The 25,438-nt window shown below is 37.8% G+C and overlaps 1 protein-coding gene across 1 annotated transcript; it reads right to left on the bottom strand.

Annotated features, from left to right (window-relative positions):
• On the bottom strand, window positions 1-20,362 carry LOC104428791 (glutamate receptor 2.1-like). Its single transcript, XM_039309556.1, has 8 exons — window positions 20,180-20,362; window positions 14,910-15,091; window positions 5,668-5,966; window positions 1,992-3,331; window positions 1,570-1,882; window positions 1,072-1,475; window positions 386-957; window positions 1-263 (listed from the first exon to the last, which is right to left on the bottom strand). The coding sequence occupies exons 1-8, from the start codon at window positions 20,360-20,362 to the stop codon at window positions 260-262; spliced, it is 3,297 nt and encodes a 1,098-aa protein (XP_039165490.1). The 3' UTR covers window positions 1-259.
• Window positions 20,363-25,438: the final 5,076 nt, after the last annotated feature.

The raw sequence follows: 25,438 nt of genomic DNA, 5'->3' as shown, positions 1-25,438 counted from the left end.
GATCATCATTAACACTTAACAGTATACTCGGTGTTTGCGTCAGGAATCCTTGACATTACCATGTCAGATTACAACTACAACGACAACGAACAAGCTCTTCCAGAGGATCGAGACTTTGAGATGACCGACGCCCAGTTGAGATTCTCTTAGTTTCACGCCGGCTCATTAACTCCACTCCATCATCCTCCAACAAATTGAAGCGAAAGTCGTACTTTATAAGCGAACGATGACAATCGTAATTGATGCCAAGGGAGATTATTCACCTGTAAGATGAATGCGGATATTCAATCAGAGCTCGTAGAGGATCGAGACATCAACTCGAACAATCTGCAAAATCACCTATAAAGAACTGCATAATTTACGTTGAGGCATGTCCCTCTCTTACTTTTGACTGGTAAGCTCCGCATTTATCGCTATCCCGAGGCCGCCTTTGTCTACAGGATTAGGAAATCCTACTTCAGGAGATGGTGTGCCTTGCTTATTGGTCAAAACGTCGTTGATTTGGCTGGAGTCACTTGATGGACTCGGGGGAAAGTGAGTGTTTTCCAAAGTTACAACAGCTGCAATCTCATTGCCACCATCATCTATACTTTTATCTCTAAATCTGCCTTTCCTAAAAGTATAGGAATTGAGGTCTCTTTGGTAAAATCTTCTTCCTAATGCAACAATTTTCTCCCACGATGAACTTGAAGAACCTGTTACTTCATGCCAGTTTCTTTTGACGAACGTGACCATGAAAATGAGGAGAGCTAAAACTGCAGCAGCTCCAGCAATGAAGAATAGGCCCAAGAAACTATCCAAACCCAAGCTGTTGGAAGAAAGCGAGGTAGTCGAATTCGGACAGTTGGTCTTCGATGTAAACCATGTGTTTTCGATTTCTGTCATTTTAGGCCCTTCGGTTATGTTTAGGAGTGCTCGTGAAATATCCGGTACAAGTTGAGACCCTTTGGGGAAAACCTGTAAACAAAAAGACACGGTCTAAGATTTTTCAATCAAAGAAATAACTACTAATCCTAGTAATTGGAAATTTTGAGGGTTCTCTTTTGGTTAGAATCAAGGGATAGGACTTACAAAGCCCAATCCAGCAGTTTTAGATACCGGGATCATGGTATATTTGTTACAATATTGAGAAAGTATAAGTTTAATGGAAAGGACTCCGTCGAACGCTGCTGCGATACCACCCTTTGCACTTCCATTGGAAAGAAGCGCAAGGCATTCTTCAACAGACTTATAAGATATAAGCCTAGAATCGTCAAAGTTCATTTGCTTTAGAATTCCATAGCAAAAAGAGCCATACTGGTATCCCACTTTTTCTCCACTCTTTCGGAGCTGATTCAGATCAGTCACAGTTGGTTGACTATTTTGCACCACCAAAAGAGAGCTCAAGCTTGCCGTATAACTTTGCGTTAGGATAAGTACCACGAAAACCCAAATGATCACAACAAATCTTGCTAGGTTGCTAAATACTCTGTCCGCTGCAATCCAAATTAAGGGTAAGCACATAAATTCTATAACAACGATATGTAACTTGTAATGTTCGATTGATCTATTAAAGTGAAAGGCATTTACTTTGTGCGAAGACAATGGTTGAAAAGGAAAACCAGAAGCTAGTGGAAACTTGATGCATGGCCGGACCCCTGAAGTCTTCATTGACCCGATGTTCAAGAATCCACACGACCAGTGCTATGAACACAAAGAAGCATACGGTTGCTAGCCAAAGGTCCCAAGTGAGTGGCTGCAAGAAAACCCAGGCACTTTTGCCCTTGTGGTCCTTGTATGGCACGAGCAACGCATTTCCCGATTCAGTGTATGGTAAAGTGAAGTCCACGTACAATGATCTGTTCGCAATAATTGTTGTATCACCCACCACTGCATCATAATTCTGTTCCAACAAAAGGAAGGGAAATCTTTTCTATGTCAACCACATGACAGCATAGTAAGTTTCAACATATAACCACACAAAATCAAGCACTTGCAATGAGTTACCTCACCTGGTAAAATACTTGATCGATCATATCATTGTAACTGCCAGCACTACTTCCATTAGGCAAGGCAAAAGGAAAAAAGTCATAAGGCACAGCATAAGGTAATTTTTCTATCACAGCTTGAAAGATGTCGATACAGTATCCGGTGACTAGGGATGTGTTCGTGCTAGGATCTCGAGTCACCTTCACGAATTGATTAAAACCCTCCTTCACGGGAACTAAGATTCTCAATCTCTTCCCATTCACAGGAATCTCCCATCCCTTGGGAATAGAAGTTGAATCGCCGGGCCATATTATTGGTCCAAGGTTACTCTTGAAAGTGGAATATTTGCTTCTGTTGAATGAATTCAAATCTCTCAGCAGCCCATTTTCTAGCGTCCAAAACCCAATCCCTCTTGCTGCATTTCCATTGATATTAACTATCTGGAACACTGACGACTCTAGCTGCCCATTGACGAGGCTAAAATATCCAGTGAGGCCCACGAATGTCATATTGGCTAGATTTTGGAGAAGCTTCTGACCATTTCGAGAGACCCTAATAGTGTCCACATCTATCACATCTGTGGAAGCATTCAACGTCTGGAAGGTAAAATTCGCCGCACCCATTTCCTCGACAGCCATTGCCAGAGCCCAAGCAGCGTCATAAGCCCAATATCCAAAAATGTTCAACATAGGATTAAGGATGGATGGGTTGTCTTGTTGGAATTTCATCTTCCATCGGAGCATGAAGTCGTGCTGGTTTTGCGTGCTCGGAACATGAGTCTTGATGCCCAATACTCCTTGCATGGAATTAGCGACAACAGACGAATCCACAGAACGCCATAGGTCAGTGATTCCATTAGTCATTATCCACACATAACCTTCACTCATCATTCCCACCTCTTTTACTTTGGCAAAAAGACGATAACCGAGGGTAGGTAACATGTGAACAATGAAGACCCGCGTTTGCATCGTCATTAACTTGTAGAGTTCTCGTAGGATTTGATCGTCTGTGGCCAAAGGATGAATGAGGCTCCTATAGTGCACTCGCGTGTTGACCTTTTCCAAAGCATCTGTAAGAGAAGGTATGATGCCTTCTGCGAACTCATTGTCAATGTATACGAGGACTGCTTCTCTCCAGCCAAAAGCTTTCACGACTGCACTTATGGCATTCACTTGGGACGAGTCATTTTGCGCAGCTCGAATGAAGTATGGACTCCGAATGGAACTGAGGGAGGGACTAGTAGCAGAAAAAGAGATGATTGGCACATGTAATTTGTTTCCAAGGTGAATGAGGAAGTCTGCTTGCGCTGAACCTTGAGGACCTATTATGGCTTGGACTTGCTTGTTCTTTATCAGATCAAGTGCTGCAAGGGTGAACCAGAAGACGGTGAAAAATAAAAATAAGTCAGATAATAACATAAATTCTTATTGGAAAGGCATGTTTTGATCAGAAGTCAATTAAAACTTGATGCAATATCATAAAAATAGAAATGTTTAAGCAGAAGGATGTGTCTGCTAATGATTAAAACGTCTCCATTTTCTTCGTTTACTGTAGTGACATTAACCCATGTTAATAAAATGTTTATGAAGTTGAATGTATTGCTGAATTTTCTTTCATTATGATTAGACTCCTAATTCAACGTGTCCTTAAGATGATACAATGTAAATTACTCCAACACTGGTAAGCGAAACCTCTTATTTTCAAGTACATGTGAAATTATACTCACGAAAGGTTGAACCTTCCCATTTGGATACTAACGTAATTTCAGACATCATGAACAATTGCGTGCAAATGCAAAATTTATTAATGTTGAGAAAGCACATTTTAATTAAGTAAACTGTAGATTCAAGAAATTATTTGTACCATGTAGTGGGAATTGAGGCTGCACCTCTATTTCATACCAACTGAAACCAACCCATGAGGTTGTTGAAAGATTTAATTTATTGACCAATCAGCAACTAGCTCCTTCGAAACAGAAATGATTGTGTGACAGACTTTAATATACAGTGAGAATAATAGTCTATTTTGGATCATAAAAAATCAAATCACAAATAATTATAAATTGTTGTGGGACCTATTTTTTTAAGAATTTATAGTTCATAATAGACTATTATTCTCATAGTACCTCAAGTATTGTTGTGCCAGCAAAGCCCCTTTCAATAAAAGTAATATTAAGAACCAAACACAAGAGGATAAATTTGCCATCAAGTTGATTCTTTTTCATCGTTAAGTTGACCTCTTTATCTCATGCCATTTGAAAATTCCACTCTAGAATCCAAGCCCCATATTTCAAGTCTATGGATTTTATGAGGAAAGACCTTTGTGACGTGTATTATATTGCAAGCCTCTCATCATCCATTTTAAACTCCTTTCACTTATTGACAATTATTTGGTTGAACTTCAAACCTAAGTTGTTTTATTTGACCATTGAAACACAGTTTCCCTGGAAATTATTTATCATTAACTCAACTCGATAGTAGAATGTTATGCATGGCTCAACTGGAAATAGAATAATTATGTAGAAATATATTCTATGTACATATTTTCCCAAAGATGAATTTTAAATTTTCTTTATCAACCATCTCCACAGAAATGATTATCTTTCTAGCCTGAAAAGCACAATAATGTTAGGCTCTTTTTCCAAAACTATAACTATATAGCATGTGTCTTCAGCAAGATAATTTCTAATAGAGTTCACTTATCATCTACATTTAGACATAATTTTATAAAATTTTACTACATTTACAGAGGGCAAGAGTGACAGGAAAGCTTTATACTCTTCAAGAATAGAACAAGCAATAGTAGTCCAATATTTCCTCATCCCAGATCATAAACAAGAATCCTATTTGCACGTCTTTAACAAGATGAAACTTTGTATCCACAGATTTATGTACATATGTTCGTTTTGGTGCAATATGAGATGATGGAGAAGGTGGACTTTTCTCTACTGAATCTTCAAGATCCATTTTACGTCATCTTTGATCCTATCATAAGATGATAAGGACTTAGTTTTCGCGATGATTATAAAAAAAAAAAAACCCTTTTAATATATTGCAATCATTAACTTTGAAAGGGGGAAAGAAAGTTCCGCCTGTCTAAACCAAGTGTATATAAAAGGCAACTAAGACAGTGAGTACAGATTGGTGACAGACAGTTCTTGCGGGTGAGCAAAAATCTTGGTCCCTTTCTTTTTTGGTAAACTTAACCTTGGTCGTTCCTTCATGAAGCTTTGGAAAATGTTGCTTGGACCATCGCTGCTAGGCAAATGCATATTTCTTTGAATGGAACACATATTTTGTCATTGAAAACTTAATTATGTCAAAAAAAAAAAAAACTTAATTGGGGATTGTTTTTACATTTCAAATATATAGAAGCTGAAATTTTCATATGATTCCCGCATACGTTGTTACGAACAATAATTGGTTTTTTTCTTGTATCACACAAACAATTGCATAGAATAGTTTATGCTCTTCCGCAGTATGTGTATTAACCTAAAACCAAACCCCTTCGAAGTTCAAGCAGAGATTTAACCTCATAAAATTCGGTAAAAGAAAAGATTAACCAAAACAATCTTCAACACGATCAACATAAGTTGAAAAATGTTAACCCAAAAACTGGTGTCATCACATATTTCTGGCCAAGCATCGTGACCAGTCAGTATGTTAGAGAGAGAGAGAGAGAGAGAGAGAGAGAGAGAACCTCCAGCAGCAGCGGCAACCTCATCTCGTTTGGAGTCTCTAACGTTGAGGACGAGCCTAGTCTTGTAGGAAGGGTTTGAACTATAAAAGTCAGAGAGAGACATGTTAATGCAGGTCAATCCCATCTGACCCACCTCCGTCTCCAGATCAAGAATCACCCCGACGTTCACTGAAATCGTTGTTGGGTTGCTGTTGTTACTGCCTTGCGCCACTGCTGGCTGAGTTTCGTCGGTGAAGGTCACAACTACTGCGAAAAAGGAGAGGACTAAAAAGGGGAGCTTTTCAGCGTCGAAAAAGATTCTTAGAGGAATCATTGAAAAGCGTTGTGTGAAAAGGCAACTGAGTGTGTTTGTGTTTGCGTTTCTGTGTGTGTGTGAGAAAGAGAGACTTGGAGGATATGATGATCACTACGATGTATTTATGTTGGAGAAGAGCTTTGAACAAGTAAAAGCGTGGAAAGTTTCCATTCAAGGATTGCTGAGCACGAGCGTGACCTCCAGTAGTACCGATAGTTCATGGTGTTTTCTAACTTCTTGCATACTCCTATTGTCTTTCGTAGAAAGTTCATATAGCCTTGTCTATTCTTCAGTAAGCCTAAACATCTATCTCCTTCACCTATTATGCGGAGGAGTCAAGATCGCTCTGTTTGAAAGGTTTTCATAGTTGGTTCCAGTCATGCTAAAATTAGGAAAATTTGTTTCCTCCATATTATTGATTTTCTCGTCTCCCTTCTCTTAAAACTTTTTCTATCTCGCCTCTGCCAACGTCCAACAACCTTCTATTCAAAGCATTTTACCACATTGGCTTGCCTATTTGGCATAATGAAAAAAAAAAAAAAGTAATTGGGATTACATTATATGTAGGATTTTGTTCCGATCAACCATAAAGCAATGGAGACATGTCAATCGCACATATCCTATTTAAGTTTCACGTCATTACACTGTTGAGGAAAATTTTCTTACTAGTTTTGATGATTAACAAAACTTTCTTTGATTTTGATTAAAAGTTTCTCCAGGTGGAAATTCTGATGAGCACCATCAGATGTTACTCATTAGACTCAGAGATTCAGACTCTAAATCTTGAAATAATTGATATCTTTGATATTTGATTATCAGGATATTGTTCTAAAAGATAATCCTCATGCAACGACCAGAAAATTGGTGAATATTTGTAAAAGCTGTTGAGAAGAGGACTGATAAATCAAAAGGGTTGTTGACTTTGATTTCTTTGAATCTTCTGGGATTAAGATAAAGCATATTTTCAACAAACTTCTTATGACAAATTTGTGTGCTGAGAGTTTTCCAAATTATCCCTCTTTAAAATCATACTTTTACTCAAGCTTGTTGTTTTTTATTCTCCTGATACCATTGAGTTTACTATTATTTATAGATTTGTTCTTATTCATGCTACTGATTTAGCAAGAATTCTCTGTGTCAGTCACCTCAGAGTTTGTCCCAATTGATATTGATCTTGACAGAGCTTATCAATCTCTCTCGGATATCTCAGATTTTTCACGAGATGGTCTATCTCATGTTTCACATCATAACTTCCCCTTGAAATAGATTGTTTTGCACAAAATCATAATTAATTGTCTTCGGCCAAAAGGTTCCACAAGAATAGATGTCTCTCGATATGAAGCCAAGATCATCTAGGCTCTCTTGAACAATCATCATTTTTCACTCACACAAATGGTCATTCTTTGTATGTTCTGAACTATTTTAAAATCCAAAGGACAGTTCCTTATGGATCTTTGATTACAAAAATTTTCATGCATTATGATATTGCGATCCCATCCAATTTCTAGAAGAAGCAACTCCCTTTGTTATCAGTGGATGAAAAAATGATGAAGAAGATGGGATTTAGATTTGTTTAGGGATAGTGGCAAGATAGACATGGCAAGTTCATTCGAACTAATCTTGAAGGTCCGTGGCAAACTTAGCCTCACCTCCTGCAAAAAGAAGAACTCATGCTGATTGAAGTGGATCTTAGTCACTCTTGTAGAGATTGACTGGAGAATCTTCGGAGGATTTTGATTTGACAGAAGATTAGGAGGATGATTTGGATAGGCTAATTGACAAGATTGGAGAAAGCCTACTGAATGAAGAGTTTGATCTGGATGAAGATCTGGAGGAAGATAAGACTGCAGATGACACTAAACTAAACAGGCCACAAGTTGAGAAAAATCTCCAATAACAAGAAGAAAGAAATCCCCCAACAGTTGTGCAAGAAAAGGAACAGGAGGTGGCAGATACTCTTGCATCAATTGGGGATGTGCTGCATGAAGCGATGGTCAATGTCAGTGATCCAATGCCTACTGTGATGGACACAACCACATTATCTAAACATCCACTAATTGAGGAAGCACAGGATCATCTGTAGGGAGACCAAATGCTAGTAGAAGTACTTCAAAACCCAAATGAGAGTGCAGAGGCACCCATAGAATAAATTTAGATTGTTGCTTCTATTGTTGATGAGAATGTTGCGGTTGCAGACAAGGAAGCAGATGTAGGGGGAGAACTGCAAATTGACAAGGATGCTCCGATTGAGGTGGAGCAAGTTTAGGTTACAAGGGTCGGGAAACAGAGCAGGGCCAAAAAGAAGGGGAGCATGATCCCTCTATTGAGATCATTCCTCAACTAGAGGTTGCTGCAAATTCGAATGGAAGTATTTTTAGTTCACTGAAGGAACTCAAAGATGAGATCAAGGAGATGAACTATCAGATCAAAAAGCTTATGTAGGATGGGGACAGAAGACTTAAGAAGCTTGAGACTACCATCAATCACATGAGTCACTACGTCCTTGTATTCGTGCCTCCAAATGATGTTCCTCCTTCAAGCCCTCAAGCTTAAGATCCAAACCAGCCTTCCACCTCGGAATAATCTTTTCAATTTCTTTTCAAAATTTTTAAGATAATTTCATTTGTGTTGGCTTATTTTCTGTTTGACTTATCGGTTTGCTTGAGGTATTTTTTGGTTTTTGCTTTGACTGGTTGTTACTAAGTATTGAACTTATTGGTTTGCTATTATGGTTTGCTATTATATTACTAGTATTACCGTTTGTGCTGTTGACAAAGAGGGGGAGAAATGCGCAGAACTTCTAGGATATTTTTCGAAGATTTTGATGCAATGCAATTCTTACTTTGAGGATATGTTTTTTCCAGGATTGGTTAAATCTTTCCTATCCCTTATGTAAAATATCTATAAGAATCTCAACTTTTATATCTTTCATTCTTATAGATCAAATTTGCACTCTAAATACAGATTCTACTATTTTTAGAGCTTTATCAAAATCATTTATTTTAAATAAGATCTGTTGTAAAAAAGTTTTGCCATCAGCAAAAAATGGAGACTGTTGAGGAAAATTTCCTAACTAGTTTTGATGATTAACAAAATTTTCTATGATTCTGATGAAAAGTTTTTCCAGTGGAAACTCTGATGAGCACCATTAGACATTAATCATTAGACTCAGAGATTTAGACTCTAAATCCTAAAGTAATTCATATATTTGATATAGATATTGTTCTAGAAGACAATCCTTGGGCTAGAAAATCAATGGATTTCTTTCTATAATCAAGAGACTTATCCAAGAGGGAATGAATATAAAATCCAATCTCTTAAGATAGATTTTAGTGAATGTTGGATGAATTAATCTTCAAAAGACGAAATACTCTTTCCATGTGAAGCACTCTTCTTAAGGAAACTCTATTTGTTGTATGGGCAGCAGAATCGATGAGAGACTTTATCTAGCAAGGGACCCTCCCTTCGCCCGTCATGATACTCATGATACCATGACCAATACTCATGGGGCCTCAGGGCGTCCTTACCCACATCAACCTAGATGGTCGACTTAACCAGAACATACTCTAATCCTTCCGGGTGGGGGTGTATCGGGAAGTGAGTCTCTATCTCGATGACTTCCTTGGGTATACCAAAATGCATAGGAGGACAAGGAGGTGGAACTGCTGCTATCTAGGGACCTGAAATGGTTATACAATAACCATTGAGACAGCGTCTCAGCGAGTTCTATCTCCTAAGACTCGATTAGTAAACCAATATGCCATACAAGCTGCCTATGCACACGCGGGTCAGAGGACTTACCTTGGTCTCAGATTCCACTTGCAAATCAGTACAATTCAATAGGCACCCAAACAATCACAATATATCGAAATATCGATCAATCGACCTAGTCGATTACATGTCAATCTGACCATTTCCTAGTCATTCTAGCCATTACTATTCAGTCTCAACTGACAGAACCAATCACCGAGCCATGTACATTCTTGGAGGCAATATTCATTATCACTGAGCCACGTGCATTCTCCGAGGTGATAAAAATCTAGTCACCGAGCCACGTGCATTCTCCAATGCGACAGATTGAATTATCAAGTTAATACTATGTCTTTCTCTTAGATGACATCCTCAGTCATCAAGCCAACATAAAACAATGAAATCAATTTCTCATTTAGTTACCAAATTTTCCAACTTTAAAATAAAATACTCATCCACATCATTTCACTCAATTTGCACAATCAGGTACTCAATTAAATAAATAGAGATCACCACTGCAATCAGCACAAAATTCCGGTCGTCAGCTATTCTAGCCTAATTTCCAGAAAATAAATAAATAAATAAATAATTACAAAAAATTAATAAATAAATAGCAATAAATCCAATTTAGGCCTGTAATGTCTAATTGGAAGCCGATACGAACCAGGAAAAATCCCGAGGTTCGTTCAATAAATACTAGAAGCTCTCTACTTGCTAATGACTAAATCTAACCGCCTAACATGCATCATTAAGTCACTAATTTAATTGATCTAAACTAATCTAACCACCTAATCATGCTTAATTAACACTAAAATGTACCATCCAATTTCATCCATTCGATCATATCCCGATTACTTGACACAAAGATTCGTCGAATGGGCTGGTTATGCAAGTCATGTGAAGACAAAGTGAATAATTTCTCGGAAAATTTGTATCTTTTATGAAGCTCAACAAGAAATTGAGTCAGAACAACAATCACGTGGTTCGTACGATTAGTCGAAGTCATATGATGGTTGATACAGGCTGGATGATTATTTAATGACGGGTCCAAACTTTCTAGTTTTCACAGGAGTCCTTTTCATTTGGCTGTCCCATGTACTTGAGTAGTACAAATAAAATAATAGTAAATGATAAAAAATTAAGAACAAAAAAACTTAGTGCCCATGATTCACGGGAATGCTCTAGGCCGTTCGATTTGGGGCTGCACACCACAAGAAATTTTTTACTAATTCATAAGCATTTGTTTTATGAGTGTGTGTAGTTCGAGATTATCGTAAATACTAGTGAAATGTCCGTCTACGAGTCAAAGAAAACAAACTTATATGTTTTGGAAAATCATATGAGATATTCATTTTTCAAAAATTCATTTATTTAAACCGATAAAAAATTCATGATATTAGAATATGATATCCTCATCCTGTTATATTTGCTTTCATAAATTGAAAATTGATGAGATTTATATTGGATCATGAATTTGATCATGTTTACATGCCACTATATATATGTATGTATGTATGTATGTATGTATGTATATATCATGTATATATCATGTATATTAGTCCTATAAATAGAATCTTATACTTGATATGCTAGTATCTATACTGCTTAATTGAAATAAATATGCACGAGACAATATAACCTTCCTTTTTCAATATTGTGTGCCCAAAGTCAAGACTTTGACTTTGGGCCTCATGTCCCTTTCCTTCTTTAAGGGGATTCGTACATTGTAGGTAAGGGGAAAAAAACCTTCCTTTTTCTTCCTTTTTTCTTTCATCTCATATATTTCCTCTTTTGTCTTATAGTGATATTTTGCACGTCCAAAAGTATGTCCAATAAGAAGAAAGATTTCTTCATCTGATTTGTAATCCCCTCGGGAAAATCTTCCTCGATAAAACTCGGTTTAACAAATCGTTATCCGAATTCAAACTCAAAACACTAATTTAACATATATGATTGTTAGTAAACCTGTAAGTAAACCCTCTCACAAGCGAACCGAACCTAATGAACAGGCCCTAGAATGACTTATCGAAGAATAGCAATAGAATGATAAACTAAATAGGACATAGAAATGAGACTTGATCATGATATTGATGTCCCCTGATTGAGCTTAAGAGTGTAAATATCATATAATAAAGAAAAATATTGTCCAGGACACAGTTGACACAAAATAATATATGTTCAGAATTATGGTAATTAAGAAACACAGTTTATGAACAAAAATTCCTTTTTGTCTTATGAGAAAATAATTTTGCCAATTACACTCTATCTTTTGTATAATGATATTTGGAAAATTGAACCGACTTTGATATAATATCGGCCAAATGATGCATATTACAATTAAGAGACATATCTCCAGCGCAAAAAGAAAAAAGACCCGAATTAAAGGAAGACGTTGTGAATTGACTATGCTTCTTTGGAATTGTATAATGTGTATCAACCACGTGAATATTATATTGTGATCATCTATGATTAAGGATAGAGGAACATATGACTCTTTCAATGGACTATGCTCTAAACTTGATTTTCAAACTTGTGAAATTTTACCAATATCAAAATGAACACGGCCATAAACAAAATAGACGGTTTCAAACTCTAAATCTTTCAAAATCAAGCACTGGACAATTGGAGTTTAAAATCTTATCTAATTAAAATTAATCAAGGAGAATTATTACGAGTTCAACAAGAGTTGAAGTGTGACATGAATAAGAACTTAGATTTATAATTATTTAGTAAAATATTCCGTCTATTTAATAAGATGAATGTTCTTATTCTCAACTGAACGTGGAATTGAAAGGCCATTGAAATTCTACACATTGGTGGTTGTGGTCTTCATCAGCTGCACATGTCTACTTCGAGTTGAATCTTTCCAAGTCTCTTAGTTTGAAACTTGAGCTTCTTATCATTAAAAATTCAAGACTTGAGCGACAAGTTTAGAAGCATATGAATTATGCAATGTCATATTGGCAGTGCATGTTTGCTAAAACTACCGTGAAATTTCCAAGATTAGTTAAATTGCTAATTACAAGCAATGAATATATTATTAATTCACTAGTAATTATTTCTAGTATACATCGAATCGTCATAGGCTTGTAATGTTTGCATTGTCCCTGTAGGTTTTTATCAAGTAAATTCTTAGAGCTTGTTCTGTCTCTTTCACATGCAAATTCTAGGAAAGTGCTTGTTCTGTCCCCTCTAGATTTGGTGAGGGGTCTCGCTTGGTGAGGGGGACCCTCTCTTGAGGCTAGTTAAGAGACTGGTACTAGCCCTCACTAGAGGCCGATGACGGTGATCCCTACCTGTGGCCGGCGATCCCTACTGACTATCGCTGAGGACTGGTGACTAGCAAATGTAGGATAGTTGGTGTCCACGTCTGTCAAAATTTGCTGGAAAGATTACATTGACAAAATTTTAAAAGATATATTATTAAAATGATGCAATCTAAAGACGTAGGATTGAATTAGTTGTATAATAAATTTAAGAATTTTCGATAACTTTTTTCAAAATTAACTTATAATATCTTCTTTCCATCGTCACAAAAATTTAAAACATTTTTCTCTAGAAATTCTTTCCCGAGCTCAAAGTCCATCATCTTTGGAAGTTTCAACTTTTTAATCACTTTGCTGGTTACCCACCATGTGAGGCTCGCGAGCACACTCTCGACCGGAACCCGACAAGTTTGTCAACGATCATATGGCCCCACAGTGACTAAATTGTAATGTGAAAGCAAGACGAGGATGATGAATAGGAAAGCCAGCACATAAATTCAATTTCTCTTTCCATCTCAATCTACTCTTGGATGAGATTTTTCCCCTTTACTCCCGACAAAACGCTAGACTAGTTACTTCTTTTCTCCGTCAAGCACGTGGTCCATACTCCAAAAATTGGTCAATTGAAGGACCCCTTTCCTCACGCGGATTTGAAAAATGGATTGCAGTTTTCCTTTCGCATCCTTCCCGGTGATATTATCAACCATTAGCTCTGCTTTCCCTCTCCATTCTGCGACGTGAGCCTAAGAAAACGAATCTATGTGGGGTTTTCTCTTTTGTGTGGGCCGAGAAATTCTTATCGATCAAATTAGTTGCGTACTTAGCCAATAAATTGGTCGATTGGTTCCAGAAAGAGCTGAGAATTTTCTTATACTGGAAAAGCCAGGAATCATACTAGTGTACTTTATAGTAGATAGAAGTCATAAGCTTTTAAAACTCTTCTTTTTGGGTCTCGTTAACAAGTTAACATTAAGGATAAAGAAAAAATTTCTCAATGAGGTGATACATTTAACACAAGAGAGACTGCACCTTCTTTCTTATCTTAAAGACATTAAAAATCTAATGACAGTTTGCATGTTTCTATTAGCGTTTTTTATTTGAGTAATGTTAAGTTTTTATTATTATTTTTTATTTCAAATTATTTCTGTGACACTATTTACTCCATTTAACTGGCATACTATCGTAATGATGATGATTTCGCAATAAAACTGGAGATTCGTCTAATTATGAGAAACCCTGTTTATTATTTGTCGCATTTTATTCTTGGCTCTTCTCCTCTCCATTCGGTGACATCGTCCACTGTAAACCCCGAATTCAAGATCCAAGGAGAGAGCGGGACGGAGGCAGAAGTGGAAAGGGAAAAAGAAAGCAAAGGGAAGAAAAGAAAGTGGGGAAAAAAAAACGGAAAAAAGAAGAATAAATCTAAACTGTCCAATGACATATGTGGTGAGACATCAACTTCTTATGCGAGAAAATTTAATATATAAATTTACTTCCTAATATCATGAGAGAATCTCAATTCTCAAATGGCGGTTTCATGACCCTCTCAAGATGAACTTTAAGGGGGATTTACGAGATTAATCTAGCATAATCAAGTTTTCAAATTCATTTAATCTTTGATTTGTATAAGTGAGAAGTCTAATTTATTCATAACCAATTAGTAGCGGCTCAAAAGTTAAGATAAAATGCATGTCGACTCAAGTATCAAGTTGCTACTAGTAGGGCTTAAGAGAGTTTGCGTTGAGCATCTCGTTTAGTAGTCCATTAGCCTTTTTTTTTTTAGTAGTTCACCTCTTGGGAGGTCGCAACAAGAATTCAGACAAAAAACAAAAGCCCAAAATGGCGGGGATAAATGATATAAAAATAGAAAAAGCCCTGAAACATGCCTAAACCATACATTTGGAGGTCTGAAACAACCGTGAACGATGTACCCAATTTGATAGAGATATATTGCTTGGAAGGAGCTTTTCCCTTTGCGGTTCTCAAATTTTTCTCGCGCGCTACGCAGATTGTTGCCCCAGGCCCGCTTGTTGGATTGTTTGTCCGAATGCTCCGAAAAGTCATCAGCAATCATGTTTGGATAACCACCAAAGAATCCATTCAATGAAGCATCCTGAAAGTATTAGTAAATAGTGCCCATGAAATGAAAGCATAACCGAAAGTGTCGTCGCAAATTATAAACCACGTAAACTTAACACAAATGTAAGTCCCATGATATTCAGAAGAAAATGACACCTAATCACTGATTAAATTGATCACTGTCTAAGTTCAGTTCGAAAATTAAATTTATTGTCGAAGTATATGGAAACTTAGACAACATATTAAAGGGGATCTAGTCATGAAAACTAATTTTCTAAGAGAAGTCATGATGGTCCGTGACTCTCTTCAAGTAGCTATCAATTTGGCATGATGAGTTGGTTGCTTCCATTGTCTCTTTCAAATGAGAAAATTATGGGAAACATCGTACTTATTTCAGAAAGAAAATATCAAAAAACTTGTCTGATTGCAGATTGGAATTTGACCCATTTAAGAAATCGACATGTAGAGATGGTCTCTCGGGTAGATAATGCTCATGGCGTGTGGCTTAGCTCACTCGAATAAAGGAAATTGTGTAGAAAAGGAGGAGCTAAAGGATGATGTGTCTGATAATACAAGAACAATATTTTCTAAACATAAATGGGAGGGAGTACAAACGTCTTTGTCTTATATTCTCCACGTTCAGTTTGCTCCGCTCGCCTCGCTAAGAACGTGAGTCGTTAAACTTAGCAAACTTGTACTCGGACATCTGACAAATTTCTTTTTGTTTTAAATATAATTCTCATTCGTCAAGATAAAGGATGAGCAAACATAGCTGCAGATTCAGAACATATTAGAATCCAAAGGGCTTGTGGGGATACAAGATGCAATTAGAATGAAAGCTTTTTTACGTTGACTTTTACAACCCAAGGTCTACCACCTTATTTGCTTTCAACTGAAATGGGCCGCTTTAAGATTCGAATAAAAGCTAAGGTGGGCTTAGGCTTTCTTGATAAGCAGACTGATTTACCAAGAAGCTTCTTCTGGGCTTAATAAGCCATTAATGAGATCTAACTGATTTGAGTTCATTCGAAGGAGGTACTTGAACAAGAACTAAGAATTTTAGGGTTTCTAGCATAGCCAAAGTTTGTTCTTGTAGCCTACTTTTTATCTAATATTTACGAATAAGTGTATGAGAAATTCTAAAAAAATAATTGATATTATACAAAGGAAATGTTTTTACTCTAGAAATTCTTTTCTTTTCCCCACATAGTTGTCGGGTTTTTAAAGAGTGCTTGAGAGTATTAGGTCGATCAATAGGAATGCGAGTAAATCTCCCAATTTAATCATAAACCTTTTGATTTTTTTTTATTACCACACTTTGCACGAGGATACCATATAATGAATGTCATTATTGCGACGAGCCATTGAAGCTCCCAGAATGTTGGACCCTATCATCAAATACAAAAGTGTTGAGAAGCAAACATGAAGGTCTAGTGACCGACTCTCTCACAACTCTATGACCAAGATAGATTTGGAGACTCCAAGTAGCAGTCGATGGATCGTAGCTCCATGCTCATGGGCTCTGCACTTATCTTGAGTGCTTTTGGAGACACCAAGACTATTCAAATCTGGCAGAATCTTACATTTTAAGGTGCAAACAGTGTGAAAGATGCTCATAACCACTTTGGTAGGATAATTAAACTAGCGTAACATATCAAGAGTGGTAAGTCTCGTGCTGGATATCAGTTTGGAAGAATCTTTGGCCCTAGAAATTCATTTCTTGCATATCTTAAATTTGCAAGAAAAATTGTCGACTTGTTTTTCCGACCCTAATTTTGATAGTGGGCTTTTTGTTTTGGTCCCGACTGATCTATTTCATGTTAATATCCATCTTCATTAGACAGGTTATTCAGGCTCCACAACTATTGGTGATCCAAAAAGTACCTTAATGGTAATTTGTTTCGAATTTTGACTCCAATAAATGATGTGTTGAATCAATCTTGACCATGAAATTTTTTACCTACTAAGAAGCCTTTCAATTTCATCATCTATTAAATTTTGGCCCCTTTAGGATTTTTTTCCTGTATTGAGTTGACACTTAAATTTTAGCTATCCATTGTGTCATTTAGAAAAATTAGGGATTGAACTTGATCCTTAGGCAAAAAAACAGTTAAAATCACGTGTAATTATTAAGGGCTCTATTGCATTAATAGTTAAGATCATATCGCATTTTAATTGGACTGACGGTGGAGGGACCTAATTAAAAATTCTAAACTTAATTGAATTGTATGGGCCGATCCCATGAAGACAGCAAAAAATTGGCCAAGCCTCATTGCACACTTAGTGGCCGAAAATCACATAATGGACATCAGGTCTTCGCAATTAAGAGGTCGGCAGTTTTAGAGAATTAGAGCACACAATGAAAGAAACACGGAGAGAGTGAAAGAGAGAGAGAGAGAGAGAGGGAGTCGCAGCCGAGGATCCATCCTCACGGCCGCGACCTTGCGACTGCCCGCCGTTGCTCCTTGTTGTCTGCTGCACCGACGGTAGCCAGGCTTGTGGCTGCTGCCTCCTCTCGAAGAAGCTGCTGCACCACCGTTGCGCTTGACGACCATCGCTGAACCAGATCAACCGACGAAGTTGAGACCCACCGCAATCGCAACCTGCATTACTGTCCCCTCGCCGAGCCTTCGCTGAACCCTCACCCTCACCGAGTGGAGGAGTATAGCATTTCTATTTTGCAGGTTTTCACTGAGTCTCGACCAGAAACCAAGGCCGAGAGTCCTTCTCTCCGTCGACTATCGAACCGAACCAAGCAGCTCACCAACCATTAACCCGAGAAGACCATCCATCAGTGGTCCCACTTCGCTGACAAAGCCGCTACCCCACTTCACTCCCTACAGATGTCCTGTGCTGCAGGCCTTAAGAACTCCTCGCCCGACGACGACGACCTGTTTCCCAGTAGACCCGCGGCACTCCAAGCCAGTTCGTCCAATTTATGCAGGTTTTTGACGGGCTTCCAACACCACCGCAAGTCCTATTGTTGTTGAATTGAGTCTCGACGGCATCCTTGGATCGCGATTTGCTCCTCCTCGTGAGCCAACCCTTGGCCAAGAACCTGCCACAGCTGTGAGCGTCCCTCCGTCGGTCCTCGATTTGAAAACTAGATCTTTTATATTAGTTTACTTTCCTTACCCTAATTTGAATTATCAATTTCATTGCCTAATTTGAATATATTGTGATATAACATGACATGTGACAGTTGACGGGTATGATAGTTTAGGATTTAACCCTTCGGTTGTTACAAGTTTATCAATTATTAATTTTATTTAATGAAAACTAATGTTGGATAAATTATTTAGGATTTTGGTGGTAAAAAAAAAAAATTAGTTTGGATAAATTTGTAACATCTATACCAGTTTGAGGCTTTTTTTGTGGTATTAACTCTAATTTGTAATAGTTTTTTCCAAGTTGAGACAGGATTTAATCTAATTTAATTCCTAGTTTGAATTGGATAATCTCTCACTCAAGATAATTTATTTTGAATTTTATAAATGTCAAAAAAATAGCACGCGCATATCATATAGAATAGGTTGCATGATTCTTGCCATATCATGATTGCCACATCATTTATGTCATTCCATGTCATCATCCTACATCATTTATGCCAAGTCAATATGTTTGTCACTTTATTACCATGTCATATTTTTCATGTCATTTAGTGATTGCATGTTTAGGTTCGTTGAGTTCAAATTGCATGCCATGTTAGAATAAATTTATTTTATCTTCGCATGTCATCGAATTGGGAAAATTATAAAAAAAGTCATAAACATCTTGCAATTATGCCAATTCAATCATAAACTTATTTTTGGCCAATTGAGTCATAAACCTTTTGTAATATGTTAGTTCAGTTCTTTCGCCGTAATTGGCGGCTAGCGCCGACATAGCCCTTTGGGCGGCGTAGACGACAATTTTTTACCAATATTTATTTTTTTGAATCATTTTATTAAATTTTTATCTTTTTTTTATCTTTTTTTTTTTTTCTCTTTTTTTCCCCTCCTCCCTCCTTCCTTTGGCTCTAGCGGCGGTCGGAGGGAGGGCTAGCTAGCCACCACTTGGACTAAGGCGGCTAGGCGAGCTCGCCCAGCCACTAGTGAGCGATGACGAGGCGAGCTCACCTGGCAGCGGTGAGACGAGCCCCTACTAGATATGGCGATGGCAAGCTCACCCACCGGCTAGGCAAGCCCTTGTCGGATCCGGAGTGGGGCTTCGCCAGATTAGGCGAGGGGGCCTCATCATCGCTGGGTCTAGTGAGGTGAGGCCCTAGTAGAATTTGGCAAGGGCTCATCTTGCTAGCCATCAATGGGTTTGGTGAGGTGAGCTCTCGCTTGGTTGGGGCTCACTTTGTGACATCCTGAATTTCAACCCTATCCCGATAAAATGAAATGGATTTTTTATCGGCGCGCCTATGGTCCTTTTTCTTTGAACCGATCACTCACGAGTTAACCAATTTATTGAGTGAAGCTATTAAGGGATATAAAGCGGTAAAATCCCTAAAAGCTACCCGGTAGGTTGGATTGGACTAAAATCGCGTCCGGTCGATTTTAACCACTGGTGAATTCAGTTTCGGGATTCGGATGTTCGAGCGTGTCACGATTCATTTATAGGACGTCGTCTTGTCTTTCGGAGAAATTCCATTGAGCTCGGGATTTTTACAGAAAATCAATTCGGACGATGCGAAAAGAACGAAAATTCGGATGGGCCAAATTGAAGGGATTTTTGACTTTCAAACGAGCTACTTGGTGAAAGGAAATTGTAGAAATTGTTTGGGCTTCTTCTTCATCAAAATTGGACGTCAGATTGGGGAAATTGGAGAAGAAATTGAAGTCTAAGGTGAGGAAATTCGGAAACTTAGATGGGGGCTGCAACATTGGCATCAAAATGGAGTTTTTGTGGGAAATAAATTTCAAGAAAGTATTAAGAGACCAAGTAGATAGGCATGAAGACTTTTGAGGCCAAAGTCATGATGAATATTAGATATTTTATTGGACTTTTGCTTTCTCTCCCCCAATCTTCTCTCGCACGTCTCCCTTTCCCCTCTCTTCCTCGTGCGCCCGCTTCCTCCCGATCCCCTTCTATTACGCCCTTTTCTTCATTTTTCCCCAGCGCCAAAACACCCCACCGAAGCAGCTCTCCCTCTTTGAATCTGCTGCTCCATCCCTTCTCCTCTGCCACTGAAGCCACCCCATTCGTTTGCCACCTTGCACCACCTCTGTTGACCGCCAACCTCCCACGTTCCAGCAGCCCTCACGAAGTTGGCATCTCCACTTTCTCTCTTTCTTTCGCTGCCATTCACCAACTCCATTGGCGTCTGTTCTCCACCGAGCTCTTCTCTTCAAGTTGCCACGTCCCCGTCTTCATCCGCTCGGTAAACCACCAACATCGACGCCCCATTTAATCCCTTGGCGTTGACTCCTCCAGTGCATCCATCCACCATCTTCGGTCAGCAGTCAACCCCACCGATCCTCCTTTGTCCGCGACCCTGCTCAGCCCACCGCTCCACGTCTCCTCGAGCTCAGCCTCCGCACGTTTGGCCCAAGTCCAGCTTCCATCCCGAGCTCGGTAACCCACATCTCAGCCCGTCATTTGAGCTCAACAGCCTGCAAGTTCTAGCCCGCTTCAGCCCAACTTTGATCTAGCTCAATTCAAGAACAAATCTCAGCTTAGGCTGAGATTTCTTGGGCCGTTTTCAGCCTGGTTCGAGCCCCTGTTGGTGCTGTTGCAAGCTTGAGTTTCGGCCACCATCGCGGTGAACCAGTTTTCGCACTAAACCGATGAGTTTATGCACTAAACTCTACTTAGTAGGCTAATGACGTTTAAGGGGTGCTTATGTTAATTTAAGTGTGATTAGTTTAATTGTTAGCTTGTTTAGTTAAATTAGGTTAGTTAGATTAGTTAATTAGGTGGTTAGAAATTGTAGTTAGTTAAGTTAGTATTGATAGAGCTAGTACGAGCACCTAGAGAGGGGTGAATAGGTGTGAAAACAAATTTGCAAAATATAGTATAAAACTTTACTTTTAACCTGAGTCTGGTTGACAATAAACTTTGTAGAGAAAATCAGACTCTAACAATTGAATAGAGTTATGAACAAAATAAAAGAGTTTAGGAAAGAGAATAAGAACACAAGGTTTATAGTGGTTCGGTTTAATCTAAACCTACGTCCACTCTCCCGTGCACCGTGTACCCCACCGGCTAGATTTCACTATGAATCAAAGAGTCACAAGTATCACGTCCTTGATTTCACGGTGTAGAGACTCGCTACACTTCCTCAAGGCTTCACAAATATCTAAACTCTCTTTTGAGTACAAATTTACGATCAACAAGTGAATTAGCAAAGAACAAGTAGCTTTAGACTTTGGAATTTTTCTATCTAAGATAGTGGCATACTGGAAGCTTCTTATTGTCCTATTTGTTGTATTTTCTTCCTTTCCGATATTTTTATTAGTCGTCTCCAGCAACAACCAAAGCACAACCATTTTAACCAGCGGTTTGAGGTTGTCAAGTGAAGATTTGCTTATGAGATGGTTAAAGAGTTTCTCGATACAGTGAGTTTAGGTATATATTTGAATCGAGTTTGCATCCTATAGTGAAGCAATAGGATCGGGTGATAACACGAATCTAGAAAAAAAATAATACTAAATTCACATACACGAGTTGCAATTGGCAAACAAAAAATCTTGCGCAATAACATAATTTTTTTTTCACTTAGGCCCTATTCATTTTGCGGAAAATGTAGCATCACTAGAAAATATTTTTCAGGAATCCATTTTCTAGAAAAATGTAATTATTTTCCAATATTAAGCTAAAACCTTAAAATGGAGTGGAAAATATATTTCAATATTCTGTAAGGAAAATATATTTTCTATGCTCTTTTTTTCAAAATATATTTTGAAGTATTTTTTATTTTAAAAAATTGACTTTTTAATCTTCTTTTTTCTCCTTTTCGGTGAGCTACTACTGGCAAGCGATGAATGGCAAGCAACAAGCTCAAGCTCACGACCTCTAACCTTACCAAATCAGGGAGCCAAAGGCTTGTGCTCACAGTTGGTTCACCAATTTGGCGAGCGACGAGTGCAAGGGTGAGCCTCGAGCTCGCTGGCCTTTGGCCTCACTAAATTTGCTCCACTAGTTTGGCGATTTGGCGAGCGCGAGAATGAGCCAAGCAAGACCCAAGGCTGGTGGTCGGCGGCAATGAGCCTTGGGTTCACTTGAGCTCCATTGAGATGACGAGCAAGCCTCAGGCTCATCAGATCCAGGCAAGCTCAAGCTTCGCCAAGGCCAATAAGTTGGTGGCTCACTAGATCTAGGTGAGCCTAGACTCTGCGCACCAATGAGCTCGAGCTTCGCACTCGTTGGATCGGCCTCTGAGTCCTTGCCGGCCTATGGCGAGGTTCAAGTTGGCCTTCGGCCGGCAACCAGCCAAGGCCAAGGAAGAAAAAGAAAAGGGAAGAAAGAAAGAGAAAAAGAGAAAAATTAAAAACTCAAATTTTAAAATATATATAAAAAATAAAATAAAAACATAAAATTAAAATTAAAATGTAATTGGTGAAAGAAGTTGAGGTGGAAGATGTTATGGAAATTTTTTTCCACTTTTAAAAAGTGAAAAATATTTTCCTCACTTCAATGATTTTTTTCTAATAGCGAAAAATGTTTTCTTTAACTAGTTCATTTTTCTATGCAATGAACGCTGGAAAATCTAGAAAATATTTTTCTGAGAATTATTTTCCGTGAAATAAAGGAAGCTAGTCAACTCATGAAAGGAGGAAAACCAAATTACAAAAGACCCTCATCTCTATTTATATCTAACAAAACCCTAATGAAATTATAACTTTAAGATAGGAAATAAATTAACTAATAAGAAAATCTAACCTACTAATGAAAACTACTAAAATGGAAACAAATCACCTAATATCCTAAAACAATATCTAAAATAAATTAAGATAAAGGAATAAAAGAATCAGTCCGTAAAAATTATTTACCCCGCATCATCCTCTACTAGGAAAAACTTGACTCCGGCAAGTTCTCTGCTTTGTCGTCCTCCTCCAGTTTGAGACTAGACCACGCACTTTATAATACTTGATAATTGAATTCATCAAATGCACCTTGCTTGAAATTAACTTCATAATCCGAACTTCAAGATAACTCGAGAAAATCTTCAAAGTGAATTTTTCAACTGGATAATTAAATCCTACAAATTTACAAAGTCGAATTTGTGCTGAAGCATGCCCTTCTTCAGCAACTTATATTTTTTCTTATAAATTTCAAATTCTGATTTCTTCCGCCCCAATTAAATTCTTCAGGGTAAATTATCTAAAAAGTCTTAAACTTATTGCATGGCATCCAATTCAATCCTTAACCTTTAGATTTGGCCAATTTGGTTCCAAAATTTTTGACAACTTGCCAATTTAGTTTTAAACATTTCAATTGTGCCAATTTAGTTTTAACATTTTAATAATTTGTTAATTTAGTCCTAAACCTTCTAACGATTTACCAACTTAATCCTTTTAATCAATTTTGGTCAAAAATTACTAACGTGACGGTCTAATCAGTATTGGCCATCCTATATGATCAATTGTTACAATTTTTAAAAAAATTTGTGATTTTTTTTTCCTTTCATTTTCTTTTCTTTTCTTTTTTTCTTTTTCTCTTTTCTTTTTCCCTTTGCTGGCCAGCAATCTGTCAACTTGAGGAACGCCCTCACCAGATCAGGTGAGGGCAGTGTTAACTACCCTATATGTGAGGCTCGCAAGCAAATTCTTGACGATTGACATGAAGAATATTCTGAGATGGTCATATTGCACAGTTTTGAATTTGATAATGGAAGTCAGTCTCTAGACCAAAACGCTTTAATAATATTTGCATTTTCAAATTTGATAATAAAATGTCATGTAGCCGGTGCTTTGCCTTCTCTAGATTTGTCAATCCTCCTTCAGATCTTTTTCATTGTTAAAATATTTAAATAATAAATTATGTTTTCATTTAATAAATTTAAACTTTTTGAATAGTTAACATCAATATCACGAAATTTCACATAATATCGGATTTAGAAGATCTTGAGTTCGAATCTTCCAAACCCTTTTTTGCCTCCCCAATTGATTATTTCTGAAGGCCAATTCATAACTCCTCAACAGAGCCATCAAAATAATCATGTTTTACCTTGCACTTGAATACATGAGGCCCTTTACACCTCATATAAATTTGATTTTCATGGTAAAACTTTGCCCCACCAACGGTCCTGTCTGTCATAATCTTCAGGACCTCTATAGCAATCACAGACATCGTAGCCATTGCGGCCACAACAGCCACTACGGACTTAGTAGTGGTCGTAATCACCATGAAAATTTCTCCTTCCCACATTCAAATTGAGTTTCGTAGGGTATGGGACGGCAATCGTTTCGAACCACCAAAAAGCCGTGCACAAGGTCCTTGTCCCCTATTCATCGTCAAGCAAGACAATTGCTTGAACGTGGCTCTCCAGCAATCTCGCCGAAATTACGCAACAAACTTACTAATAAACATGAATCTAACGATCGGCAAACACGCACTTACAAGCCTAACTACAGAGAGAGATCTCTTTTTCTGTATTCTATAAAATATGCTGAAATATGTATAATACAGAACCCAGAAAACCCAAATATAAACCCAAGCAGTATAGAATTCGGAAAAAACAAACAAAAGCCTAAGATGATGTGAAGATATGACATAAAATAGAAAAGTGCCTCGAAACATACCTAAACCATGAATTTTGAGGTCCCAAACGATTGCAAAAGGCGTACACAATCTGATACAGGTTTAGTGCTAGAACGAGCTTTTCAGATTGAGATTATGGGACTCGTAACTCTTTTTAGATCAAAAGTTGCGGTCGTTTTCTCACACACTACGCAGATCGTTGTCCTGAACCGATTTGCAACAATCCAAAAAGCCATTAGCTGCTGCGTTTGCATCAATTTTGTTATTTTTTTTTTCCTAAACTATTTTACTGGGAAAAAGATCTTTTTCACCTTCCTTCCCCGCTTTCTATCCCCCTCGAATGATTTCGTCCGATGAGACTTGCTGAAAGTATAGTTAAATGTTGCCCATAAAATAAGCAAATAACCCAAAGTTTTGTCGCCAATTATAAACCACCTAAACTTAATAGCTGCAAGTTCCATGATTTATAGACGAAAATGCACCGGAATTGCTAATTAAAGTCATCAGTCTAAGTCCAGTTTGGGTTTTGAATTTCTTGCCGGAGTACATGGAAAGTCAGGGAGCCGTTAAAAGATGTGTTCATTGCTTGCATCCTCTATTTCAAATAAGAAAATTCTAGGAAACAGCGTGCTTAATTTTAAGAAGAAAATATCAGACAATTTGTCTGATTGCATATTGGATTTTGACACCA

Source organism: Eucalyptus grandis, chromosome 3 (genome assembly GCF_016545825.1).
Source record: "Eucalyptus grandis isolate ANBG69807.140 chromosome 3, ASM1654582v1, whole genome shotgun sequence".
Classification (NCBI taxonomy): domain Eukaryota; kingdom Viridiplantae; phylum Streptophyta; class Magnoliopsida; order Myrtales; family Myrtaceae; genus Eucalyptus; species Eucalyptus grandis.
This window is presented reverse-complemented; position numbering and strand designations above follow the sequence as displayed.

What these genes read in the sequence shown, in the direction of transcription:
- LOC104428791 (XM_039309556.1), bottom strand. Translation starts at nt 20,362, where the DNA reads ATGGAGTTGGTGAATGGCAGCGAAAGAAAGAGAGAAAGTGGAGATGCC. An exon ending in GGTTGCCGCTGCTGCTGGAG is followed by an intron (nt 3,332 to 5,667) that starts GTTCTCTCTCTC and finishes TCACCCTTGCAG; the next exon opens with CACTTGATCTGATAAAGAAC. An exon ending in AACCATTGTCTTCGCACAAA is followed by an intron (nt 1,476 to 1,569) that starts GTAAATGCCTTT and finishes TTTGGATTGCAG; the next exon opens with CGGACAGAGTATTTAGCAAC.